At 45.3% G+C, this 20399-nt stretch overlaps 2 protein-coding genes and 1 long non-coding RNA gene across 4 annotated transcripts; 1 reads left to right on the forward strand and 2 right to left on the reverse strand.

Moving 5' to 3' along the window:
• Positions 1-400: 400 nt before the first annotated feature.
• LOC117808144 (SLAIN motif-containing protein 1-like) lies at positions 401-11044 on the reverse strand. 2 transcript variants are annotated; one of them, XM_034677673.1, is made up of 10 exons: positions 10449-11043; positions 8908-9044; positions 5162-5311; positions 4974-5087; positions 3991-4140; positions 3053-3430; positions 2566-2577; positions 1939-2088; positions 1515-1824; positions 401-1413 (listed from the first exon to the last, which is right to left on the reverse strand). In XM_034677673.1, exons 1-10 carry the CDS (start codon positions 10868-10870, stop codon positions 1338-1340), a joined length of 1899 nt encoding a protein of 632 aa, XP_034533564.1. In that variant the 5' UTR covers positions 10871-11043; the 3' UTR covers positions 401-1337. The 2 variants fall into 2 exon arrangements, with proteins under 2 accessions (XP_034533564.1, XP_034533566.1); XM_034677675.1 differs by lacking the exon at positions 2566-2577 and having other exon boundaries at positions 10449-11044.
• LOC117808148 lies at positions 4003-11314 on the forward strand. The gene is made up of 3 exons (XR_004630167.1): positions 4003-4154; positions 9230-9420; positions 10236-11314. It is a non-coding gene; the product is annotated as an uncharacterized LOC117808148 (long non-coding RNA).
• Positions 11315-12851: 1537 nt separating this feature from the next.
• On the reverse strand, positions 12852-19878 carry mrps9 (mitochondrial ribosomal protein S9). Its single transcript, XM_034678104.1, has 10 exons — positions 19744-19878; positions 19233-19415; positions 17274-17336; positions 17039-17149; positions 14857-14942; positions 14698-14773; positions 14442-14610; positions 14106-14214; positions 13336-13505; positions 12852-13194 (listed from the first exon to the last, which is right to left on the reverse strand). The coding sequence occupies exons 1-10, from the start codon at positions 19840-19842 to the stop codon at positions 13103-13105; spliced, it is 1158 nt and encodes a 385-aa protein (XP_034533995.1). The 5' UTR covers positions 19843-19878; the 3' UTR covers positions 12852-13102.
• Positions 19879-20399: the final 521 nt, after the last annotated feature.

Here is a 20399-nt window from a genome sequence, read left to right on the forward strand (position 1 = left end):
CTCCGGGCACATTTAGCATCGTGGTTTGGCTCTTGGACTTTAAAATTGAACTTGTTACTGTATGCATATTTACGTATGCATATTTGTCTATTTTGTCAATTGACAGTAATGGCCCAATTTAGGGACTCAATGGGGTTATATGTTGGGTTTTAACCAATCAGAACAAAGAAATCATGAAATCTGAGCAGACATGTGTAAGTAACAGTAGGAGAATCATTGATTTTGTGCTGTCAGTTAACATTTGTGTTGCCCTAATCAATTGTTTCAAGACCATGTGCCATTTGAAATTATACAACTAGGTGGCGACATTACTGCATAAATGACAAACACAGCTTGTTGCACACAAGTCCCAGCATTATTGGTTTAGAAATGAGCACTAAAAAGAAATATGGACGTCACATTTATTTCAGTGTATTTATTAAAATCTTCAACTCATTCACTCCATCACAGTAACAAAAGTGTCAGTATTGTGTGAAATGTGCAATAGTAACATTCATTTAAAAACACTAGTCACATATTACAAACAGAAAGTGCTACATTTATGCAGTGTATTACTGTGAAATCTGACAAAAACACCAAATTAATAAATTTTACCCCCTAAATCCAGAAATGTAAAAGAAGTACAAACATTTGTAAACAGAAAAGAAAAGTATTTATACAAAGTGCAACACGAACAGGTCAAATTTTAAAGTGTTAATATGCACAAACTGTGTGAGACAATTCTGTAAACACATTCAGTCATTTTCCATTTGGTCAAGATTTTAAATTCAATAATATTGCATCAATAAATATATTAATATTTGCACATTTATAATTAGCTTGGAGCATGACTACATACTTTAATGTCTTGCTTGTAAAAATTAGACCAAATGTGCCCAAACTAACAGGGACAGATCACGTTTTAGCAGCATTGTCGGCGCTTGTTGCCAGAGGGAAAAAACCCTGATTAGTCAAAACAGTTTATTCGAAATAAATATGTAAATAAATAAATGATAAAAAGAGTGAAATGAGGCTCATAAAAAGTGGCAGCCCTCTTCAGGAGGTTACTGGCAGCTGACAGTCAGTGGCTTATTGCACATGAGCGACAGGGAGCAGCTCCCCCTTGGCACGGACCGAACTTCGATTAAAAACAACCCGCCTTCCCCGAAGAAATTCTGCATAGAATTCAATGGATGACATGGATTAGGTGTAATTATTTATTCTATGCAGGATTTCAGATTTAAGGTCAACGAACAGTTTCTTTTTGGCTCAAACATCCAAAGGAATATTTCATTTCGAGGTGTAGCGAGGTACCCCAGCCAGCGGGGCGCCACTGCACCTGCTGCTCCACCCGTTGGTCAGTAGCAGCCGTCTCTCCAGGCGCTGTCACGAAGGGCACTCAGAGTAGACAAGCTCTTTGGAGGGGTCAGTAAACTGAGAGAGAAAATAAGAAAGAGAGTTAATCCTACATGTTTGGGGATTTTTTCAAGCATATCTAAATGATATCGATCTCATAAGACTAAATTAAGCTCTACCTTCGCACTGGTTGGGCCATCTTGCTGCGTGGGGTGGAGCTTGTCGTGCCGACAAAGGAGGCGGGGCGGGGCAGGCCACTGCGAGGCGTGGGCGGGGTTGAAATGGGGATGGATTGTTTATTCAACATAGGGATCCCGCTGTTTGCCCCCATGCTGCTGCTGTTCAGAGACTGGAGGCTGGTGGAGGTGGGCATGGATGAGGAGCCCTTGATGGTGGGGCTGACGTAGGCCGTGGCCTTTAGCGGCTGCCGTGACAAGGAGGTGAAGTTCCCGACACTCTGGACCCTGATTGGGTGACCTGGGGAGGGTACTGGAGAAGGTATAATACAAATTAAATCAGTAAAATGAAACCTGTGCATGAGTGAAATCTATAATTTGAAGCTCAAGTCTCTAAAAACATTAAAGAAGAGAACGAGAGTCTTACTAGAGGACTGCAGTCGAGCCAGCCCGCTGGACGAATCAAAACTCTGGCTGTTACGAAGCAAAGAAGGGGAAGCACTTGGATTGGTTGGAACGGGCACACTCGGCATGCTGGGAGTTCTGACAAGGTTAGGCATGCTCCTCCGCAGCTTATCTAAAAGAGAGAGAGACACAACCGTTCAATAGACACTCAGAGTTTAACAAACACACCTTAGTCAGCTGCTTCAGTCACAACTCAAACTCATATCATGTTTGTTGGTCCTGCCTGTTCTTCTCTTTCTGCTCTATCTCTTTAAAGAGAACATAAAGCTGGCTGTGATCTCCTTTACTGTAACCGCCCCTTCGATCACATACACACTCCTTAACTCTTAATCCCATCAAACTCTCTCTGCTCGTCTCTGAGCGGAAACACACGACAGTCTGAGAGCTTAAAGAGCGCTTGTACAAGAGGCTTAGGCTGAGTTATTATTAAGTGCTGAGGACATCAGTGTTGGTCAGTCTGTGCTGAAAATGCATCGTTCCAGTTAAAGCAAAACACATCTGTGAGTACTGAAGAAGTGGTCCAAAATAAAAAGAGTTAATGTTCAGTGTCTGAGCTCAGAGGGACTCAGTGTAAACGACGTGGACTTACTCTCATAGTCGGCTGCACGCCATGACGGAGTTCCCCCAAAACAACACACACAAATATACAAAAACACACATAAATATTTCACACACGAAACATGTAAACAAAGAGATCAGTGATTAGAAGTTTAAACAGACATCACAGGAGGTAGAGTTTAAACGACTTGAGATATAGTAATTTAACAGGATTGAAAAGTTGCATCATGGGAAATGTAGGTTTGATTTGTATACGTTTGCACTTGTCAGTGTCTTTGTGAGAATGCAATACTCAAACATGGGAGTGTTTTCATCTGGTTGAGTGTTATTCAGTTCAGACTGGACAGTCGGATCATCATAGGCGTGTCTTTAAGGTGTGTTGACTCTGTTACACTTGAATCAAACGTGCACATTTTGAGCAGTGTGTCATTCAGCATTGTTTCTCCTTACAGCTCCGTTTTGGTGTTTGGTTTCAGCTTTAACAGATGGAGAGGAAACATTGAAGTGTCGTGTCTCACCTGATCCTGGTCTGAAGCCCTGCGACTCGGCTCCGTACAGGCTGCCCAGTCCCAGTCCGAGTCCCTGTGGTCCCTGTGGCTGCGTTGGAAAGGCGAACCCAGCGGAAGGGTAGGGCGGGGTGGAGGGGGTGGAAGGAGGCGTGCACAGGGAGCTTGTGCTTCTTCGCCAGTCTCGAATGCTGGAGAAGGTGTGGGAGTGTGGCAGGCGGGTGAGGCGAGGCTGTGGCGGGGGTAGGAGGCCGTAGTCTTCGTCGTCCTCCTCGTCTTCCTCCTCCAGGCCGGGCCCAGCGCTGAGCTGGCTGAGCTGGAAGGTGAAGCTCTGGCTGCGGCGGTTGGCCAGGATGGATGACGTGCTGCTGGCGAGGTCCTGTCTTAGACCTGGGGGAGCGAGACATGAGGACCAGCAGGGAAAACACACACACACACACACACACACACACACACACAAACACGCGCACAAAGAGAACAACCACACACACACACAATCATCACCTCCTGGGGTTAATGAAGCTGAAGTAGCGATGAGCTCTGAGGTCTGGTGTCAAATGTTAAAGTATTAGAAAGGAGGGAACAACAGCAGAGGACGTCACTTAGCATGCAACGACAGAAACGACAACAAATGATTCAATGACAGTCAAAATCAAAAGTCTCCAATCAGACCAGAACGTCTCTGGGATTAAACTCCAAATCTCAGCTGTGGTAAAGGTCTATTTAACCCTGATGTCATTCCAGACTTTAGTGTCTCTGGTCTCCCAGTTTGAGGACCACTAAGGAGCAATGCAGGCAGCATGAAGAAGGTGAAATCCCTGCAGGTAGGAGTTGAAATAACACTTTTGTGTTCTTGTGACAGAAAATCTGTCTTTAGGTTTTAAATCTCAGGCAGCTGCTGTATCATCTCCTGCTTGTTGTGTTTGAATCTATGTGAGACGGTAACTTACTCTCCTCCTGCAGTCGGGCCATGACCTGGACATCGGTGAGGTCCTGCAGTTTGTATCCCAGAGAGATGGAGTCGTCCTCGGCCTCTGAAGCCCCGAGGTCGCCGTCCATGGACGACTGCGGGCTGAAGGCTGAACGTCGGAGGCTGCGACCTTTGAATTAGAAAGTAAATCAGAGTATGAAAATCTCACATCGCCGACACCTTCTCCTTGATCTTTACTTTTACAGCTCATTCAACAAACCAGACTGTGGCAAACTCTGTGAGGAAAAAGAAACCTTTGAGTTTCCTGAGTATCCTCTACAGAAAGATGAAGGATCCGAGGTCTGACACTCAGCTCTGAGAATTAAAGTCTATAAAACGGCAGAGAGGGAAATATTATCTCAGGAGGTCACACTATCTCCTGTCAGGTTAATAACATTCAGAAGATCTGCTCTCTCAAGTCCTCCTCTCCATCATGGCTGTTATCCTGACGTCACAGGGACAGACTTCACCTTTCAGGTAATTTCAACACTTAACCTGTGCATCTGAAACACCACGCAGCGTATCCCAGGCTCCAGAACTCCACAGTGTGGTTTTTCGACCAGCTCTGTCATGGAATTGAGCCCTGAGCGATTCCCCCCACAGCGCCTCATCTCTGCTGCTGACTCCACCCCTCTCTCGTTCCCTGCAGCTTCGCCCTCTGCTGTGTCTGGAGAAGTCCCTTTTTCCATCACGAATAATGCACATAAAAAGCTGCGGCACAGTTTCATATCTGCTACCAAAGCCAGGCTGTAAGCCGCAGAGATAATATATTCTTCCTCCCACGACTTACAGTTGGAATAATATCTGAAAATCTTGACCCAGTTCTGTGCTGAGTAACTTCACCTGCGTGTTAATATTCTGCAGACGTAGAGGAGCGCTCAGCTCGATGTTTGACTCCACATGAGGCAGAAAGAGCAGGAATAAAGTAAAGTGAGGGTTGGATGAAGAGGTGTGGAGGCTTACTGCGGCTGTGAGGGAAGAAGGTGGGAGTCCTCTCAGCTACGGGGGAGAGCTCCTTCCCTACAGGGCTCAGGGTCCGATGGAGGACCGGGTGGAGTGGGGAGGAGAGGGGCGGAGCTAAAGGAAGGAGAGTTTGATTTAGTCAAACTGTCAGTAAACGATGTGATATAATCATGTACATGAGTCGTTACCATGTCTGTCCAGCTGCGGGGTGGAGCAGGGTTTGGCAGGAGAGGGAGAACTGATGGGTGACACTCCGGCTACTCGGCTCAGAGGAGGAGGAGGGAGGGTGAAGGAGGAGGAGAGGGAGGGGCTGGACAGGGAGCCACGCCACCTTGAGACTGAGGAGGGAGAAGACAGAGAGAGGAGACGTTACAGAGGAGACTTTACATCAGAGGAGACTTTACAGAGAGAGGAGACTTGACATCAGAGGAGACTTTACGGAGAGGAGACTTTACAGATTTAATGATTCAGACTCAAACATGCTCATATTACTATATACTAGACTAATAAAATAAACCTCACACACACACAGATATGAGCACAGACGTTAGGAGAGAGGCAGCAGTGTGAAGTGATTACCTCACTCCTCTGTGACTGTCAGCGACTGCTCTATTCTGCAGCTCCACAACAAAGCTTTGTTAAGCACCACAACAAAGACACACACAAACTGGAGCTGTACCTGGTGCTGAGCGACACCCACCCACACACACACACACACACACACACACTTCAGTTACTATTCATAGATGTGGAGAGGAGACTGAGGCTCCTGTGATAGGAAACCAGAAGCAACATGACGGAACAAAGAGGAATAAGAATGTGCCGCAAAGATGCACGAGGAGGATTTCTCTCTGTTACCTGTCAATGCCGATAAAAGACACTTAGCAATAAAGGAGGGGGTGCTCCTTTCATGTAAACTGTAACCATAGCAACAGCCTCTCATTTCACTGTACTCAACCTCAGGCGGCGGGAGGGAGGGGGAAAGAAAGCGGGGGCCGAGCCAAGCTGGTGGGAGCATTTCTCCGCCGCTTACAGTGCGATGCTCAGACTCCATAAGAGAGAGGGAGACAGAGAGAGAGAGGGAGACAGAGAGATGCAGAGACAGAGGGGACCATTATAGCATTAAAGCCTCTGATGCAACAAGCTGCACAGCTGCTGCAACTTCACAGGGCCGAGGTCGACTTCTCTGACCCACATGTTGACCAAGACCGCTGTGTGAGAGCTCTGAAGTATGCAATAAAACACAAGAGGTAATGATTTCCTCAGAGGATCACTTTGTAACTTCAAAACTTTACATTTTTTTACTTATTTATCGGATGGTCTGCCACCAAGTCTGCAGCTGTCTGTTTGTTTTTGAGGTCCCTCTGCAGGGAAGAAAGTCTTCTGCGAACTCCTCTAGCCTCCAAATGTTAAGAAAACCAGAAAAAGTCGACATTAAGTCGACCGATGAACATTTTTATATTCATTAAAAAAGGACAGCTGGAAGTGGCTTCATTTTGAATCTACGAGAAGGACACACACATCTCCTCTCATTAAAGGCTTCAGTATTAAGCTGCCTGTTTGACTCAGACCATGGGAGCTGTTGCCTCCGTTCACACACACACACATACGCACACACGCACACACGCACACACACACACACACACACACACACAAGGCTATTAAGAGCCTAATCGATCAGACGAGGACCTCCCAGACAGACAAACATCCTGACTGAGAAACGTGATCTGCTTTTCCCTGCCCAGCTGTCGCTCGGCTCAAGATGTGAAATCTATCCTTAAAAAGTCAATTCAGGTGCATGGGGTAACCATAACAACACTGAACACAAACCAAGAATCTGATGTTCAGTCCTTTAAAAGGAAAACCTGATTAAATCACATCAGACTCATCAAACTGAGTCTTTATTCTTCAGTATTTCTCAGAGCGTCCTGTCCTCACGCTTCATTTAAGTGATACCTGTAATCATGGCAGACATTCAGGGGTCATGTGACCCAGGCCTGATCTGCTTAATGCCATTAGAGATGGACAGATTAGCATCCGTGAGATCTATTGTCCTCATTGAGCCCTATTAGTCACTTTGTGGAGATGATGGTGATCCAACCAGCTTTGTGAGGGCACGAGGTAAAAGGTATACCCAGAGAATCCCTCCTCTTTACTATAACATGCTTTATATTGGATTATCAGGAAGAAAATGAGAACTGTCACAGCTCAGGACAAACTGATGAGGCCTCAAAGAGCAGTGACTATCCACTCTGTAAAAATATGTCGTCTGCAGAGTCACAGGATGAAGAACTAGCATGGTGTCTGCAGAGAGTCACAGGATGAAGAACTAGCATCATGTCTGCAGAGAGTCACAGGATGAAGAACTAGCATCATGTCTGCAGAGAGTCACAGGATGAAGAACTAGCATCATGTCTGCAGAGAGTCACAGGATGAAGAACTAGCATGATGTCTGCAGAGAGTCACAGGATGAAGAACTAGCATGGTGTCTGCAGAGAGTCACAGGATGAAGAACTAGCATGATGTCTGCAGAGAGTCACAGGAAGAAGAACTAGCATGATGTCTGCAGAGAGTCACAGGATGAAGAACTAGCATGGTGTCTGCAGAGAGTCACAGGATGAAGAACTAGCATGATGTCTGCAGAGAGTCACAGGAAGAAGAACTAGCATGATGTCTGCAGAGAGTCACAGGATGAAGAACTAGCATGATGTCTGCAGAGAGTCACAGGATGAAGAACTAGCATCATGTCTGCAGAGAGTCACAGGATGAAGAACTAGCATGATGTCTGCAGAGAGTCACAGGATGAAGAACTAGCATCATGTCTGCAGAGAGTCACAGGATGAAGAACTAGCATCATGTCTGCGGAGAGTCACAGGATGAAGAACTAGCATGGTGTCTGCAGAGTCAGAGACCCCTGAAAAGGCAGCCCGGGTTGAAATCCCACCTGTTGCACTCTGCTCTATGTCATCTCTCACTCTCTTTTCCTAAAGGCATTAACAGAGGAAGTATCGTTGCCACAATGTATATAACTAAATAAACAAGGGCTTGTCTTGTTAGTAAACAAGTACTGAGAAAATAGACTGGATTATAGCAGGAGTATTTTAGGATATGCTCACCTGCTGAGTCATGGCTGTGTCTAAAGATGCACGCTAATAGAGCTTTAAGTTGTGATTCTGCAAACAAATCCAGCAGAGTATCTGCATACTTTCTGAAAACAACCTGAAGCAAGAAGGATTAATGCTTATTGAGAGGAAGAGAGAGCTTTCTGTTCGACTTCAAGTGTGAAGACACATAAGAGAAAGATGCATGGTTATTAAAACCTCCACTGTTTCCACACCAGAGAAATAACATTCATCTCGCTGCTGATTTACTTTCCTCCACCAGACGTGAAGAGGAGATGACTTCCAGATGAAATGTTCCTGGCAGAGACTTGTGCAGTGAGTCAGTGAGCTCCTGTGTTTACACGGTGTACATCAGTTTAAAATAGCCTGAAGGAGGACAGCACTCTGTTAACTCATCTGCTGCCTCGGCCTTTGTTTTAGAAGATCTGTGCGTTACATTCCTCAGTTAAAGATGTCCTCAGTGTGTGTGGCTCATGGTCTCTCAAGAAGACACACTCATGACTCAAGACAGGAGAGGAAAGGATGAAATGATGGATGTGAAAGTAATGCCAAAAAAGAGGACGGTGAGAGAATGACAAACACCTTCAGACTGAACTGCAGCTGAACTCAAGAGAGACGTCTCCAGCATCTTTAAAGCCAACGCGTCCACACACTTCACTTCATGATGTTTCAAATCACAAACCTTCTGGTCTAATGGAAGCTAAACTTGATGCTGCTCACAGCTATTGCATCAACCAGGGCTAACATCAGCATCAAACTCAAACCTCACCTTTAAATCCAACACCACATGACAACAATCTGTCTCCTCGTACCTTGTTCCAGACGGAGGGACAGGGATCTCCTGGCGGCCTCCACCTCTGATTTGGGACAGTCCAGAGCTTTCCGGCACCACTGCACCGGAGCGACGGCTTCTTCTGGAGACTCCTTAGCTCTTGATGACATGTATAACCTGCACACACATGCAGATTAAAATCCTAAGAGTCCATTTTAAGATTTAAGAGCAACAGTGTGATGAACATTACTGCAGTTTGTAGCATTTAGAGATCATGTACGTTTATAAAACTGCCCCTTTTGACTTTTTTCCCCAGGATGTAACTCCTGCCTGATCACAATCCAGCTTCTTTTGTGTCACAGACTCATCTCCCCAGAGTCCAAAACCTCGGTCTCTGTGGCTTAAAGGTGAAGCTAAGCCTCTGAGATGTGAGGAAGACGAGAGGATGAGATTATTCTGACAGCGCCTCTGAACTCCCAACTCTGAGATTTCTGCTCTGCAGGCAACACGGAGCGAGCTGAATTATAGATTATAAAACCTCTGCTGACATCAGGTGAGAGCAGGACCCGAGGCGGACGCACAAAACACACCTCAGTTACTATTTTAGACTCAGAGGACGGGGACACGTTTGCAGTATGGATATCAGGGAGTTAAAGATTCATCTGAGTGTGCTGCAGTGCAGAATCACACGACTCTATGAAGATAACTTTGATCTTTGAGTCTGCCCTCACTGACAGAGACAGGGTGTGAAAATATTCTCAAGGATGCATCAACATGTCTCAGAATGTTTGAATAAAACAGACCATGTATACCTTTACATTTAAATTACTTTAAATCAGGGTTTTTGTAAAAAGCTGATCTATTTTTAGCTTCTTGTATCTGTTAACTGGAGCATCAGTCTGTAAAAGTCAATAACTGACTGTGATTTTAGAGCAGGGCTTGCTGTAATAAGAGAGTTAATCAATAAGAGACATTAACTTTAACATGTAATGACTCAAAGATAAAGGGTGCATTGATGACTACATTTCTAAGCCGTATATTGATTCATTTTGGGGTAACTGATTCTGGTGACACGTCTTCCTAAAGACAAATTACCTGTGAACACCAGTTAAAGCACATTTATCTCAGACATTTAAACTCTGGGGCTTCTGTTTACTCTGATTTACTCTGCAAGCAGCAACATGTCACTTCCTTCATGAAATGCTGAGACCCTTGTATGGGATTGAAGCAGATCAGGGGTGCAACATCATAAAGAACTCAGGTTTAAAGGCATGGTATTAAAACTTGAAACCACACTGTGTGTCACTTTGGTGCAATGTAAAGGCAGACAGTGAACTGCATGTTGATGTGCATGTGTCTCCTGCACAGGGCTGAAGAATGACAGCTTGGTGCAGGCCTGATAACAAGTGGCCTCTCCTCCTCCTCCTCCTCCTCCTCCTCACCCCTCAGGTGTGCTGCTTTGTCTCCTTCCTCAGGATGCTTTAAAACCCAGAACCTGACATGTGGCCTCTGTGTGCAACATGCATGATTCAAAGCTGAGCAACACATGGTTGAAAACGAACAGAAACACTTGATAGTTACCAGGTTTCATCAGACTGATCCGAGCAGGACAGAGAGTCCAGGTCCAAAAGTTCCAGCTCATCCAGAACCGATGGCTCGGATTCATCCTCATCCTCCTCCTCTTCCTCCTCCGCAGCAGCTGCTCCATCCCCGCCTGTGTGCGGGTGGAAATACTGGAAAGGCTCCTCAGAAGATGCAAAAGACCCCAAAGACGCCTGACAGAGGAGTGTGGGCAGAGGGCTGGGCCGGCAGTACCCCTTCAGAGCCGGGGAGGGAGGCACCACATGCGGCCCGCTGCTCGCCCGGGTCCGCAGCTGCTCGTTCTGCCGCTCCAGCTTCCGCACCAGCTCCTGCAGCTTCTTCACCTCCAGCTCGGCGTTCAGGGTGTTGCTGTTACAGTCCACCTCCTGCATCATCGAGGCTTTGAGCACGGCTGCCTCCATCTGAAGAAAGCACAGTGCAGGAATCAGGCTAGTGCTGCAGCTACAACACCTCCAACGTGGAAGAGAAATGGAGGACAGGTAGCTCCAGGCTCACCCGACGCCCTCTCTCTGTGTTCTGTATGCTGGGAGCTGTAGTAGTACTCTGTCTGATCCGCCTGTCTGGACTGATGGGAGACTGAGTGACTCCACCCCTTTTGCACACACACACACACGCACACACACCCACACACACACCCCTGCATCCTCCTCCTCATTATTAACACTACAGCTTGATTGCAGGTAAATAAGCACCTGCAGGACAAACTGTGCATAAATCCAAATTCAAATCTTTTGTTTTAATACCTCAATAAAAATGAGGATTAAGGCAAGGCAGCTTTATTTGTATAGAGCATTTCAGACACAAGGGCAACTCAATGTGCTTTACATTTAAACATTAAAAGCATTGGAGACATTCAGACAAGCATAAAAGAACACAATTAAAATGACAAATATAATAAAACAGAAAAGGAAAATTAGAAATATATTAAAAATTACATTAAAATTATAATTTAAAGCTGCTGTGAGGAACTTCTGTTTTTTATTGGCTCTGGTGCCCTCTTGTGGACAAAGTGATACCTCTTATCTCTTGTCCTATACATGCAAAAGTAGTGTTTTCAACAAAAACCTCATCCTGTTGTCTTCAACAGTCAACTTTATTAGGCAATGTGATTATTTTCCATGAAAGCAGTCAAATAAAGGCTGTTTCTGAAGCAAGATATCCATCATCTGGTCTCACACCTACCCCCTCAGGGAGGTTTCAGGCATTAAAAATGACAGCAGAGAAAGTGTCAGTGTTGTCACTGAAGGTCTTGTTTGCTATTGAAGGTCATAAAGAGGCATCAGTATCATTTTCAGTCTGTTTCTCAGCCAGTTCAAAACTCCTCACAGGGATTTTAAAGTGGGTTAAAATAATCTAAGATAGGAAGGCAGTGGCAAATAAAAAAGTCTTAGTCTTTGATTTAAAAGAGGTGAGAGTTGGAGTGGACCTGCAGCTTTCAGGGAGTGTGTTCCAGATATGTGGTGCATAATGACTTAACGCTGCTTCACCATGTTTCCTTCTGACTCTTGGGACTGAAAGCAGACCAGTACCTGATGACCCAAGAGGTCCAGGTGGTTCATAAAGTAGCAGCAGATCAGCCTAAACCATTCAGTGCTTTATAAACCATCAGCAGGATTTTAAAGTCTATTCTCTGACAGACAGGAAGCCAGTGTAGGGATCTAAGAACTGGAGTGATGTGGTCTACTTTGTTGGTCCTTGTTAGGACTCGAGCAGCAGCATTCTGTATGAGCTGCAGCCGTCTGATGGACTCTTTAGGGAGTCCTGTAAAGACCCCGTTACAGTAGTCTAGTCTGCTAAAGATAAATGCATGGAGCAGTTTTTCTGCATCCTGCTGAGACATGAGTCCTTTAATCCTTGATATATTCTTAAGGTGATAGTAGGCTGACTTTGTAATGGTCTTAATGTGGCTGCTGAAATTAAGGTCTAAGACTACACCAAGGTTTCTGGCTTGTGATTAAAACAAACATTCATTAGTAAGCTGCACATACTGTACTGAGCACGGTTTATCTATAAATAAACATCCAATTAATTGATAATGTGATTGTGATAAAGTGATTAAAGTGTGTCTAAATGAACAGAGGCACGGCTCATACACATTTATTAACATCTGGGGACATCTTGTGACCAAAGTTTGACACTACAAGCAGTCCACATTTTTAACAGGAGAGCTTTAAGTGTAAGAAACTACATGAAATAGTTTGTTTAAGATATTTGATTTATTACAATATTTGTAAGCTTTATTTTAGGGTACTTTATGAAGCATAAAAGCCAGAAGATGAGGGTTTTGAATGAATATGTTTCAGTGTGGTAGGTGACCTGTAGCACAAGAAGTAAATAAAATATTAAAGAACATTAAAGGAGAAAAACTAAAGGACACACATGTAATGTCAAAAATCTAATTTATTGTTCAATAAACTGATAAATATTCCACTCTTCCTTTCATTCCTTGTCCCAGGCTGCCCTCTGCTGGCTGAACAGGCTCACTGCAGCATCTTGACACCCTGCAGGAGTCAGTGAAAGGTGTCTCCTCCCTGGACTTTAAATACACATGGATGATTCAGCCTTGAAGATTACAGAGATTACAGTCGCTGTGAGTGTTTGATGTTTGCATTCAGGTGAGATGATTTTCCTCCTCAACGTTTCTTCCAGGTGAATTTCTTTCTGGCGCCCTCCTGGCCCGGCTTCTTCCTCTCCCTCACTCTGGGGTCAGCGGTCAACAAGCCAGCTGGAAATAGGAACATTTGATTTCTTAAATCTTCAGGCTCTCAGGGAAGTATTTATTTTAATGTGACAAAGACTGTCAGATTGGTTTTCAGAGGAGTGGTTGTAAAGTTTGCATTTCTCCAACAGGTAAAAGGCGACCCACCTTGTCTCATGATCTCCACCTCCCCTTCAGATAAGAAGCTAAGCAACGCTCGAGACACGGCAAGCCGCAGCGCCCCCGCCTGGCCAGACCGCCCTCCTCCGCTGACGGTGCACTCGATGTCAAAGCGCCCCAGCATGTCCATGAACTGCAGCGGGAACATCAGCTGCTCTCTGAGACACAAAAAGAGAAGGAGAAGAAGAAGAAGAAGAAGAAAGTGACGGAGAGATAATGAAAGAAAGGAACAGGGTTGAATAGTCAGAGCTGGAGTGTGCGAGCGAGCTAACAGATAGTCATATCGTAAGCTAATTTAAAGTCTGCACGAAAAGAGGATCCAGAGCTGTAAAAAAACAGAGGAAACTTCTGACTCAGCAGGAGGAGGATAAAATGTCTGTGTGAGTGTGAGTGTGTGTGTGAGAGAGTGTGTGTTCTGGATGGCGTCTCAGCCTGAATGGCCCGCGGCTGCTGACAAAGTCAATTGTCACCTCTGTGCTCCAATTACAGCCCGTCCTCACACGGCGTGACAACACCAGCTCCGGACATCCACACACACACACACACGCCTCTCACACACACACGATCACTCAGCTGTGTAATTAACTTACTACAAGGAGATAAATAAAAAAACGCAGCGATGCTGTGAAGAGTGAAGAAGCTGCTTTTTAATTTTTTCTTGAAAGAGAGGGAGTAAAACACTTCGTCGTGCATTTTAAAGAAGAGTGTTTTCTATGAATGAAGCTGCAGAAAGAGAGAGAGAGAGAGAGAGAGCTCACCTGTCCTGGATGACGTTGAGGAAGCGTTGATAGTCCTCGCCGTTGATGCTGATTTTTCCTGTGCCACAGTCTCTGAGGACGACAGAGGAGTTTGACGACTTCCTCCGACCTGAGAGGAAACACAGAGAGAGATTTATTCCTGTTCAAAGTTACACTGAAGTTTAAGATGTGTTTAAAGGACATTCATGGAGACACCTGTCCTTCAAACTGAAGCAGTGTAAATAATATCCATGTAGACATGATTTTGAAGACCTTGCATGAAGCTCAGGTGTCTCCTACAGATGTTTATTTGTCCCTCTTGTTTGTGTATTTATGTTTTCTGTCCCGTGTCTTTACCCTCTGCGGTGCTGAAGGCCACGCCCCGCTCGTCCCTCTGCAGCGGCGGCACCATTTGCTTCCTGGACTGCACCTCCAGCTGCCGTCTGTATTGCATTACAAACTCCTCCTGTGTGGCGCAGTACGGCAGCGACAGCAGGCGCTCCATCAGCTGGATGAAGCGGTCATACTGAAGAAACAAAAACAAGATTCAAAGTTTGTCTGACGTTGATTTTGATTCTTTAAAATGTGACGGACGAAGATGTTCCTCTCTTACATCCTGAGGGGAGATGGTCTCCACCAGCAGAGCCTCCAGCTCCTCCTTCGTGAGCCACCGACTTGTTCCAAAAGAGCTGATGGAGACAGTACTTTAAAACATCACACATTTCAAGAGTCTCTCAAACAACTGAAGATTTCATCTCACGTCTTTACTCACATCTGTTTGGCCAATGGATTGAAGAGTCCCTTCACTCTCAGACGATCTTGGTGCTTCTCGATGTTCAGGATTTTACTGTATGATTCCTTGAATGCACAAAAACACACCAGGTTCAATGATCTACACATGTCCTCATTAAACTCCTCATACTTCAGTTCTCCTCTTGCTCTTTTCTTCACAGGCGTTGCTCTCTTTGAATCAAGTACAGGAGCCGCTGCATTCTGGTCTTGACTTGATATTTTTTTTGTTATTGTGAGACTTTTGTGTTTTCAAGATGAAGTGAGGAAACACCTGAGCATGTTTTAACCTGAAGCAAAAACTGAAACAGCTTCTGGGCTCTCTCCCTCTCTCTTTTTTGGGAAAACCCAACATGGATGGGGTGTTAGTGGAGCCGAGGGGCACAGACGGAGACAGATGGATGGATGGATGGAGGGAGGGAGGGAGGGAGGGAGGGAGGGAGGGAGGGAGGGAGGGAGGGAGGGAGGGCATGCTGGTCACGTCCCACAGGCAGAAGAAAAGCCCCCCCCCCTCCTCCTCAGCCTCCCAGCAGCTCGGGGTGAGAACTCATTTCCCCGTCAATTATTCACCAGATGTTTGTTTAATTCCTTCTTGATAGAGTGTGCCTAATCCGCTGCCACTCCGCCCGGCGACAGAGCAGCAGAAGAAGGAAGAGGAGGAGGAGGAGGAGGAGGAGGAGGGGAGTGAAATAAAAAAAGAAAAGAGCAAACATGAAGCAAAAACCAATTTTCTTTATAAAAAACGAGGAGTAATAGAAAATCAGAAAAAAGATGACAGGAGGAGGAGAGAGGACTCGTTTGCTTACACTTAGCGCTACAACAGTGACGAGTGTCTCACATGAATGAGGAGAAATAGAGCTAGAGTTTCACATTTCCAATTCAATAAGGGCTCTTTGAATGCACCACAAGGCACAGGAGCTATGAGAGCTTCATGAGTAGTCTTTGAACGCACCACAAGGCCTTTGAGTTCAATGTTGGAGCTTGAGAGCGTTAAATGTAAACAGAAGAAGCTCTGAATTTGAAGTTTTGGGTTTATAAAGATGTGTCAGTGGTGCGTTTGAGTTCCTCTGGGTTGTGGGGAATTAAAACAAGAGGCTGCTTTAGACGCCACTGCCCCCTCCTGGACACACCCGGGAGGTGTGTGAGATTACTGATCAGATCTGAACAACACACAACATGAAGTGGACTTGTGACGTACCAGACAGAAAGACACAGAGGAGGAGGAAAAAAAGGTCTCAGACATGTCTGACACACCTATTTAAAGACACAGCAGGGGGCGAGGAGTGTGTCTGCAGGGCATAATGTGTGTGTGTGTGGGAGAAGTGCGACTACAATTCAGCGCTCACACCTCTCTGTGTGTTTTGAAGAGACAGACACACGTCGCTACGCTCACATGTGAAACGTCTTAGAACAAGGTCAGCAACAAAATAGGGGAGAAGAAAAGAAGAGGTGCTCAGAGGTGAGGAGGGGTAGGAATGGTGTGAGCCCCCTCCTCCTTTTTCTCCTCCTCCCCTTTCTCCCCCCTTCAAATCCCCACGGAGGACTCGCTCCCCGTGTCGGGACAAAAGCCTGACGATCCAGACGCGCCACACCTCAAACAGGATTTTGAAGCCAGGCGCTGTTTATTTTTATCCGTCTCTCTGGCAGCTGAACGTTTGTAATGTCGATATTTTTAATACCTTATATTCATCTTCATTTATCGTGACTCTATTAAAGACCTAAATAAAAATAAAAAGAGCTCTGTTGTCCTCACAGTAAGAGTCTGAGTGCAGCTCCAATCTGGCGCCTCCTGGTGGTCATTTTGGGGCAGAATTAGAGGCGACACAAATTTAAAGTATCAGCAGATTATCAGCAGATTTACTCTGAAATGTCTGGGATAATGTTTGTAGGGCACAGAGTCACAGGTAGATGCAGGTCTTCCTCAGTGGATCACCTGAGCGACCTCTGACCCCCCTCTCTTTTATCTCCAACATCTCCCCCCCTCTCTGCTCAGCTGTCTCTCTCTCGTGTGAAAAAGAGGATCTGACGCCTCCTCTCCTCGGGGACTTGGCAGCCTCCTCTCTTTGAATCAGATATGACCCGAGGGTACAGGAGGCAGAGGAGAGGATGAAGATTTCACCTCCACATCCTCAGATAGCGAGCTGACAGCTGCCTGCAGTACTCACATGCATCAGGGAGTAGTAGGACTGTTTGCCCGTGTAGAACAGGAAGTGGAACGGCCGGCCGTCCGCTCCCCACTGGACGGCTCTCTGTCTGGGAAATATCTCCTCCGGATGCTGAAGAGAAGATTTGAGTGATGATGAAGTGAAACAGCAGACATCTTTCATAAGATGCTTTAATGTGATGCACACATCCCAGGGAACAAAGGAACGTTTATGAACCTGAGCCACACACACGTACCTTCATGAGAGGCCGCGCTGTCTTCTCAAACAGGCCGGAGGGGAAGAGGTAGGCGATGCTCCGCTGTTTGAGAGAGAAGAAGAAAAACAAGTTTGAGAGATGACGGCAGATTATGACGAACGCTGACACGTCCGAACAACAGAGGTCACACCGACGGGTGACAGCCAGAAGTGACAGAGGAGGAGGCACAAGCTGCTGGCGGGTTCAAGGAAAGGCGAGCGTGTCGTGTGATCGTGTGTGTGTGGATGTGTGTGTGTGTGTGTGTGTGTGTGTGGAGGAGAAAACAAGCAGAAAAAGGCACAAGTTTCTGGCCTGGTTGACAGCGAGCAGAGGACACTGTGGACGTCCAACAGTTCACTCCAAGTTCATCCTCGCCCCGCGTGTCTCTGTGTGTGTGTGTGTGCTCAGTTATTAGCAGGGCTACAGATGGCGCCGGAAACGTGTGTGTGAGAGAAAAGCGTGGAGACAGAAAGTGTGCTGGCCCCGCCACACTCATCAAGACAGTCTGTTCATCTCTCTCCCCTCTTCCTCCTCTCCTCCTCCTCCTCTTCCTCTCCGTCGGTTCAATTAGCGAGGCAGCAGGTGCAGCAGGAGGGAACAGGTTGCTGCCTTCAAAACGACGGAGAGAAAAAGAGCGGTCCAAGGGAGAGAGTGTGTGTGTGTGTGTGAGAAGAGGAGACAGTTGTGAGGAAGTTAAAGAGTACAAGAAGGAGAGAGGGGAGAGAAAGACAGGCAGGTAACAGATGAAGACACACCTGTGTGTCCCATCAGCCTCTGAAAAACCTCACAGATCTCTGAGGAGGAGAGAGTTTATTCTCAGAGCTGTGTGAGGAGACGGTGAATTTTAATTTAAGGATACAGTTTTAAAAGAAGTCCTTGGTTCTGTGTCTGGAGTTAATTTCTCCTCCTCACTGTTAACATCTTTCTGTATCATGGTCACACCTGAGGAGACCTGACTCTGAACACAGCCGAGGGATTCATCAGCTGCCTCTCTGCAGTCGTCCTAAATTCTCCTCCCTCTGAGTCCGGGCTGCTGGCCGTCGCCTCGGCTTTCACAGCCTGGCACTAACGGCTCTCTTCATTACTTGTGAGGGACACCGGGGACCAGGCGATGGGGAAGTGGTAAATCAAGCTTAAATGGTTGGAGCAGTGGGTGGTATGTTTGCCAAAATCTGGCATCAGTGTGTGTGCGTGTTTGATGGCGTTGCTAATGTCCCTGATGTCATGGATTAGACAGAGCAGAGGTGGATACACCTGCCTGCAGGATGCTGACGCTGAGAATGAAATATAGAAACACACAAGTTTAAAGATGCCTTGATTGCTTTAGGCTTTTAAATCAGATCTAATCAGACAAAATAACGGACCTGGTTGTCTCATTTAAAATTAAATCAGCATCATAATGTGACCAACAAACAAACAGAGTCCTTATTGATTACTAAAAGACAATAACCAACAATTGTTTACTTGAAGTTTCAGGACTCAAAAGCAGGCTATAGTGTTGTGTTTCACTTTTGAAGATGCTCATCGACATCCTCTGAATTCTTCAGCATGCAGTTTTATAATTACAACTGTTAGGGACTATTTTCAGAGGCGGATTAATCTCAATGTGGTGCTTGAATAGCTGCAGCAGGATGGTCTGTGTGGGACTGAGTAAAGAAACAGTGTTTGTGTTCATGGTGATGGTTTCAAATGTCACACGCAGAGAGACTACTGCTAGTCTTAATAACAAACCTCTCTGCACATCCAGACATGATTTGAGTGTGCAGACTTCTACAAAGTGCTTGGGTCGACTATTGTAGACCTCTTTGCATCCCTGTCTCTGCATGATGTTTCTGCTCACACTGACATAACAAACTCTGAGATATCACTTTTAAAGCTCCAAATCAGAAGCTGCAAACCAAAGGTGCACATGCATGCATAAAGCTGGGAATAATGATCCTCTCTCTCTCTCTCTCTTACATCTATGTCCTCCTGAGTGAAGGTCTCCGGGTCTTCTCCCATCATGTTAGCCAGGTGCCGTTTCCCCACGTTAAACTCCTCCACCTGCTTCTGGATGAACTCTATGGTGAATTTCTCTGGCCCTGCTGCAGCCAGGTTCTTCTTGTGGAGGGCAGAGCTCACACATATCTGCCTGCTGATGACCTGGAGGGGAGGAGGAGAGACATGGGATGTTATTCTGACACATGTGTGGTTAGCCACATGATGATAACTTGCAGCAGCACAGAACGACAGCTACCAAACTACAAGCCGACCTCTAGTTAAAGGTGTGCTGATTTAAAATAGGCCATCCAGATGTCTTTTAAATCAGGGTAACACTTAATACAGGGTAGTGATGGTACATTCCCCATATATACAAAGGGAGTTTCGGCTAATAGAAGATGCTAGCTCAAGGACGACATGGTTCGTGCATTTAAGAACATTTATCTGCATGCAACATTTATTTTTATGAAAGATATAATAGTATTTTTACCTGTCGGGTTAAATGTGACGAGATTGTGTTAAAACTCGAGCTGCAATTCCCACATTTGCCCAGAAACGAGCCCACGGTCCGCACACAGGGCGACGCCATCTTTTTCTGAAAGCTGTGATGTCAGAGGCGGAAGTCGTCATATGACAGATGCGGAAGTCCTCGAAAAAAACCTCATTAAAACAATAATAAATAATGATAATAACTGCATGAAATCCTCAGAATATTGTTGTTTTTAACTTGTATTTATTTTTAAAAAATTGCGTTTAATTAAAGCTTATATTTACCTTCATGTCACACATTAACTTACCTCTATATTTTTTTATTATCTAATTTTATTTTATTATATTATTTTTTACCCATGTCATTGCTATTATTATTGTTATCATATTTTTTAACTATGTTAGTACATTGTTGTATTCCCCTGTCCCATGTTGTAAGCTGCTGTAACAAAAGAAGTTCCCCCAAAGGGTGACAAATAAAGTATACCTTATCTTATCGTATCTTATCTTTATATTTCCAGCACTGGAAGCTGTCCTCTTGATTTAATGATATTTTTCATGCTAGATTTCATGATATAAAAGGAAGTTTGGTTTGAAATAAAATAAGTGGAGTGTTTTAACCAAAAAAGTGGCATAATTGTTGCATTAATATACTTG

This window comes from Notolabrus celidotus, chromosome 24 (assembly GCF_009762535.1).
Source record: "Notolabrus celidotus isolate fNotCel1 chromosome 24, fNotCel1.pri, whole genome shotgun sequence".
Classification (NCBI taxonomy): Eukaryota; Metazoa; Chordata; class Actinopteri; order Labriformes; family Labridae; genus Notolabrus; species Notolabrus celidotus.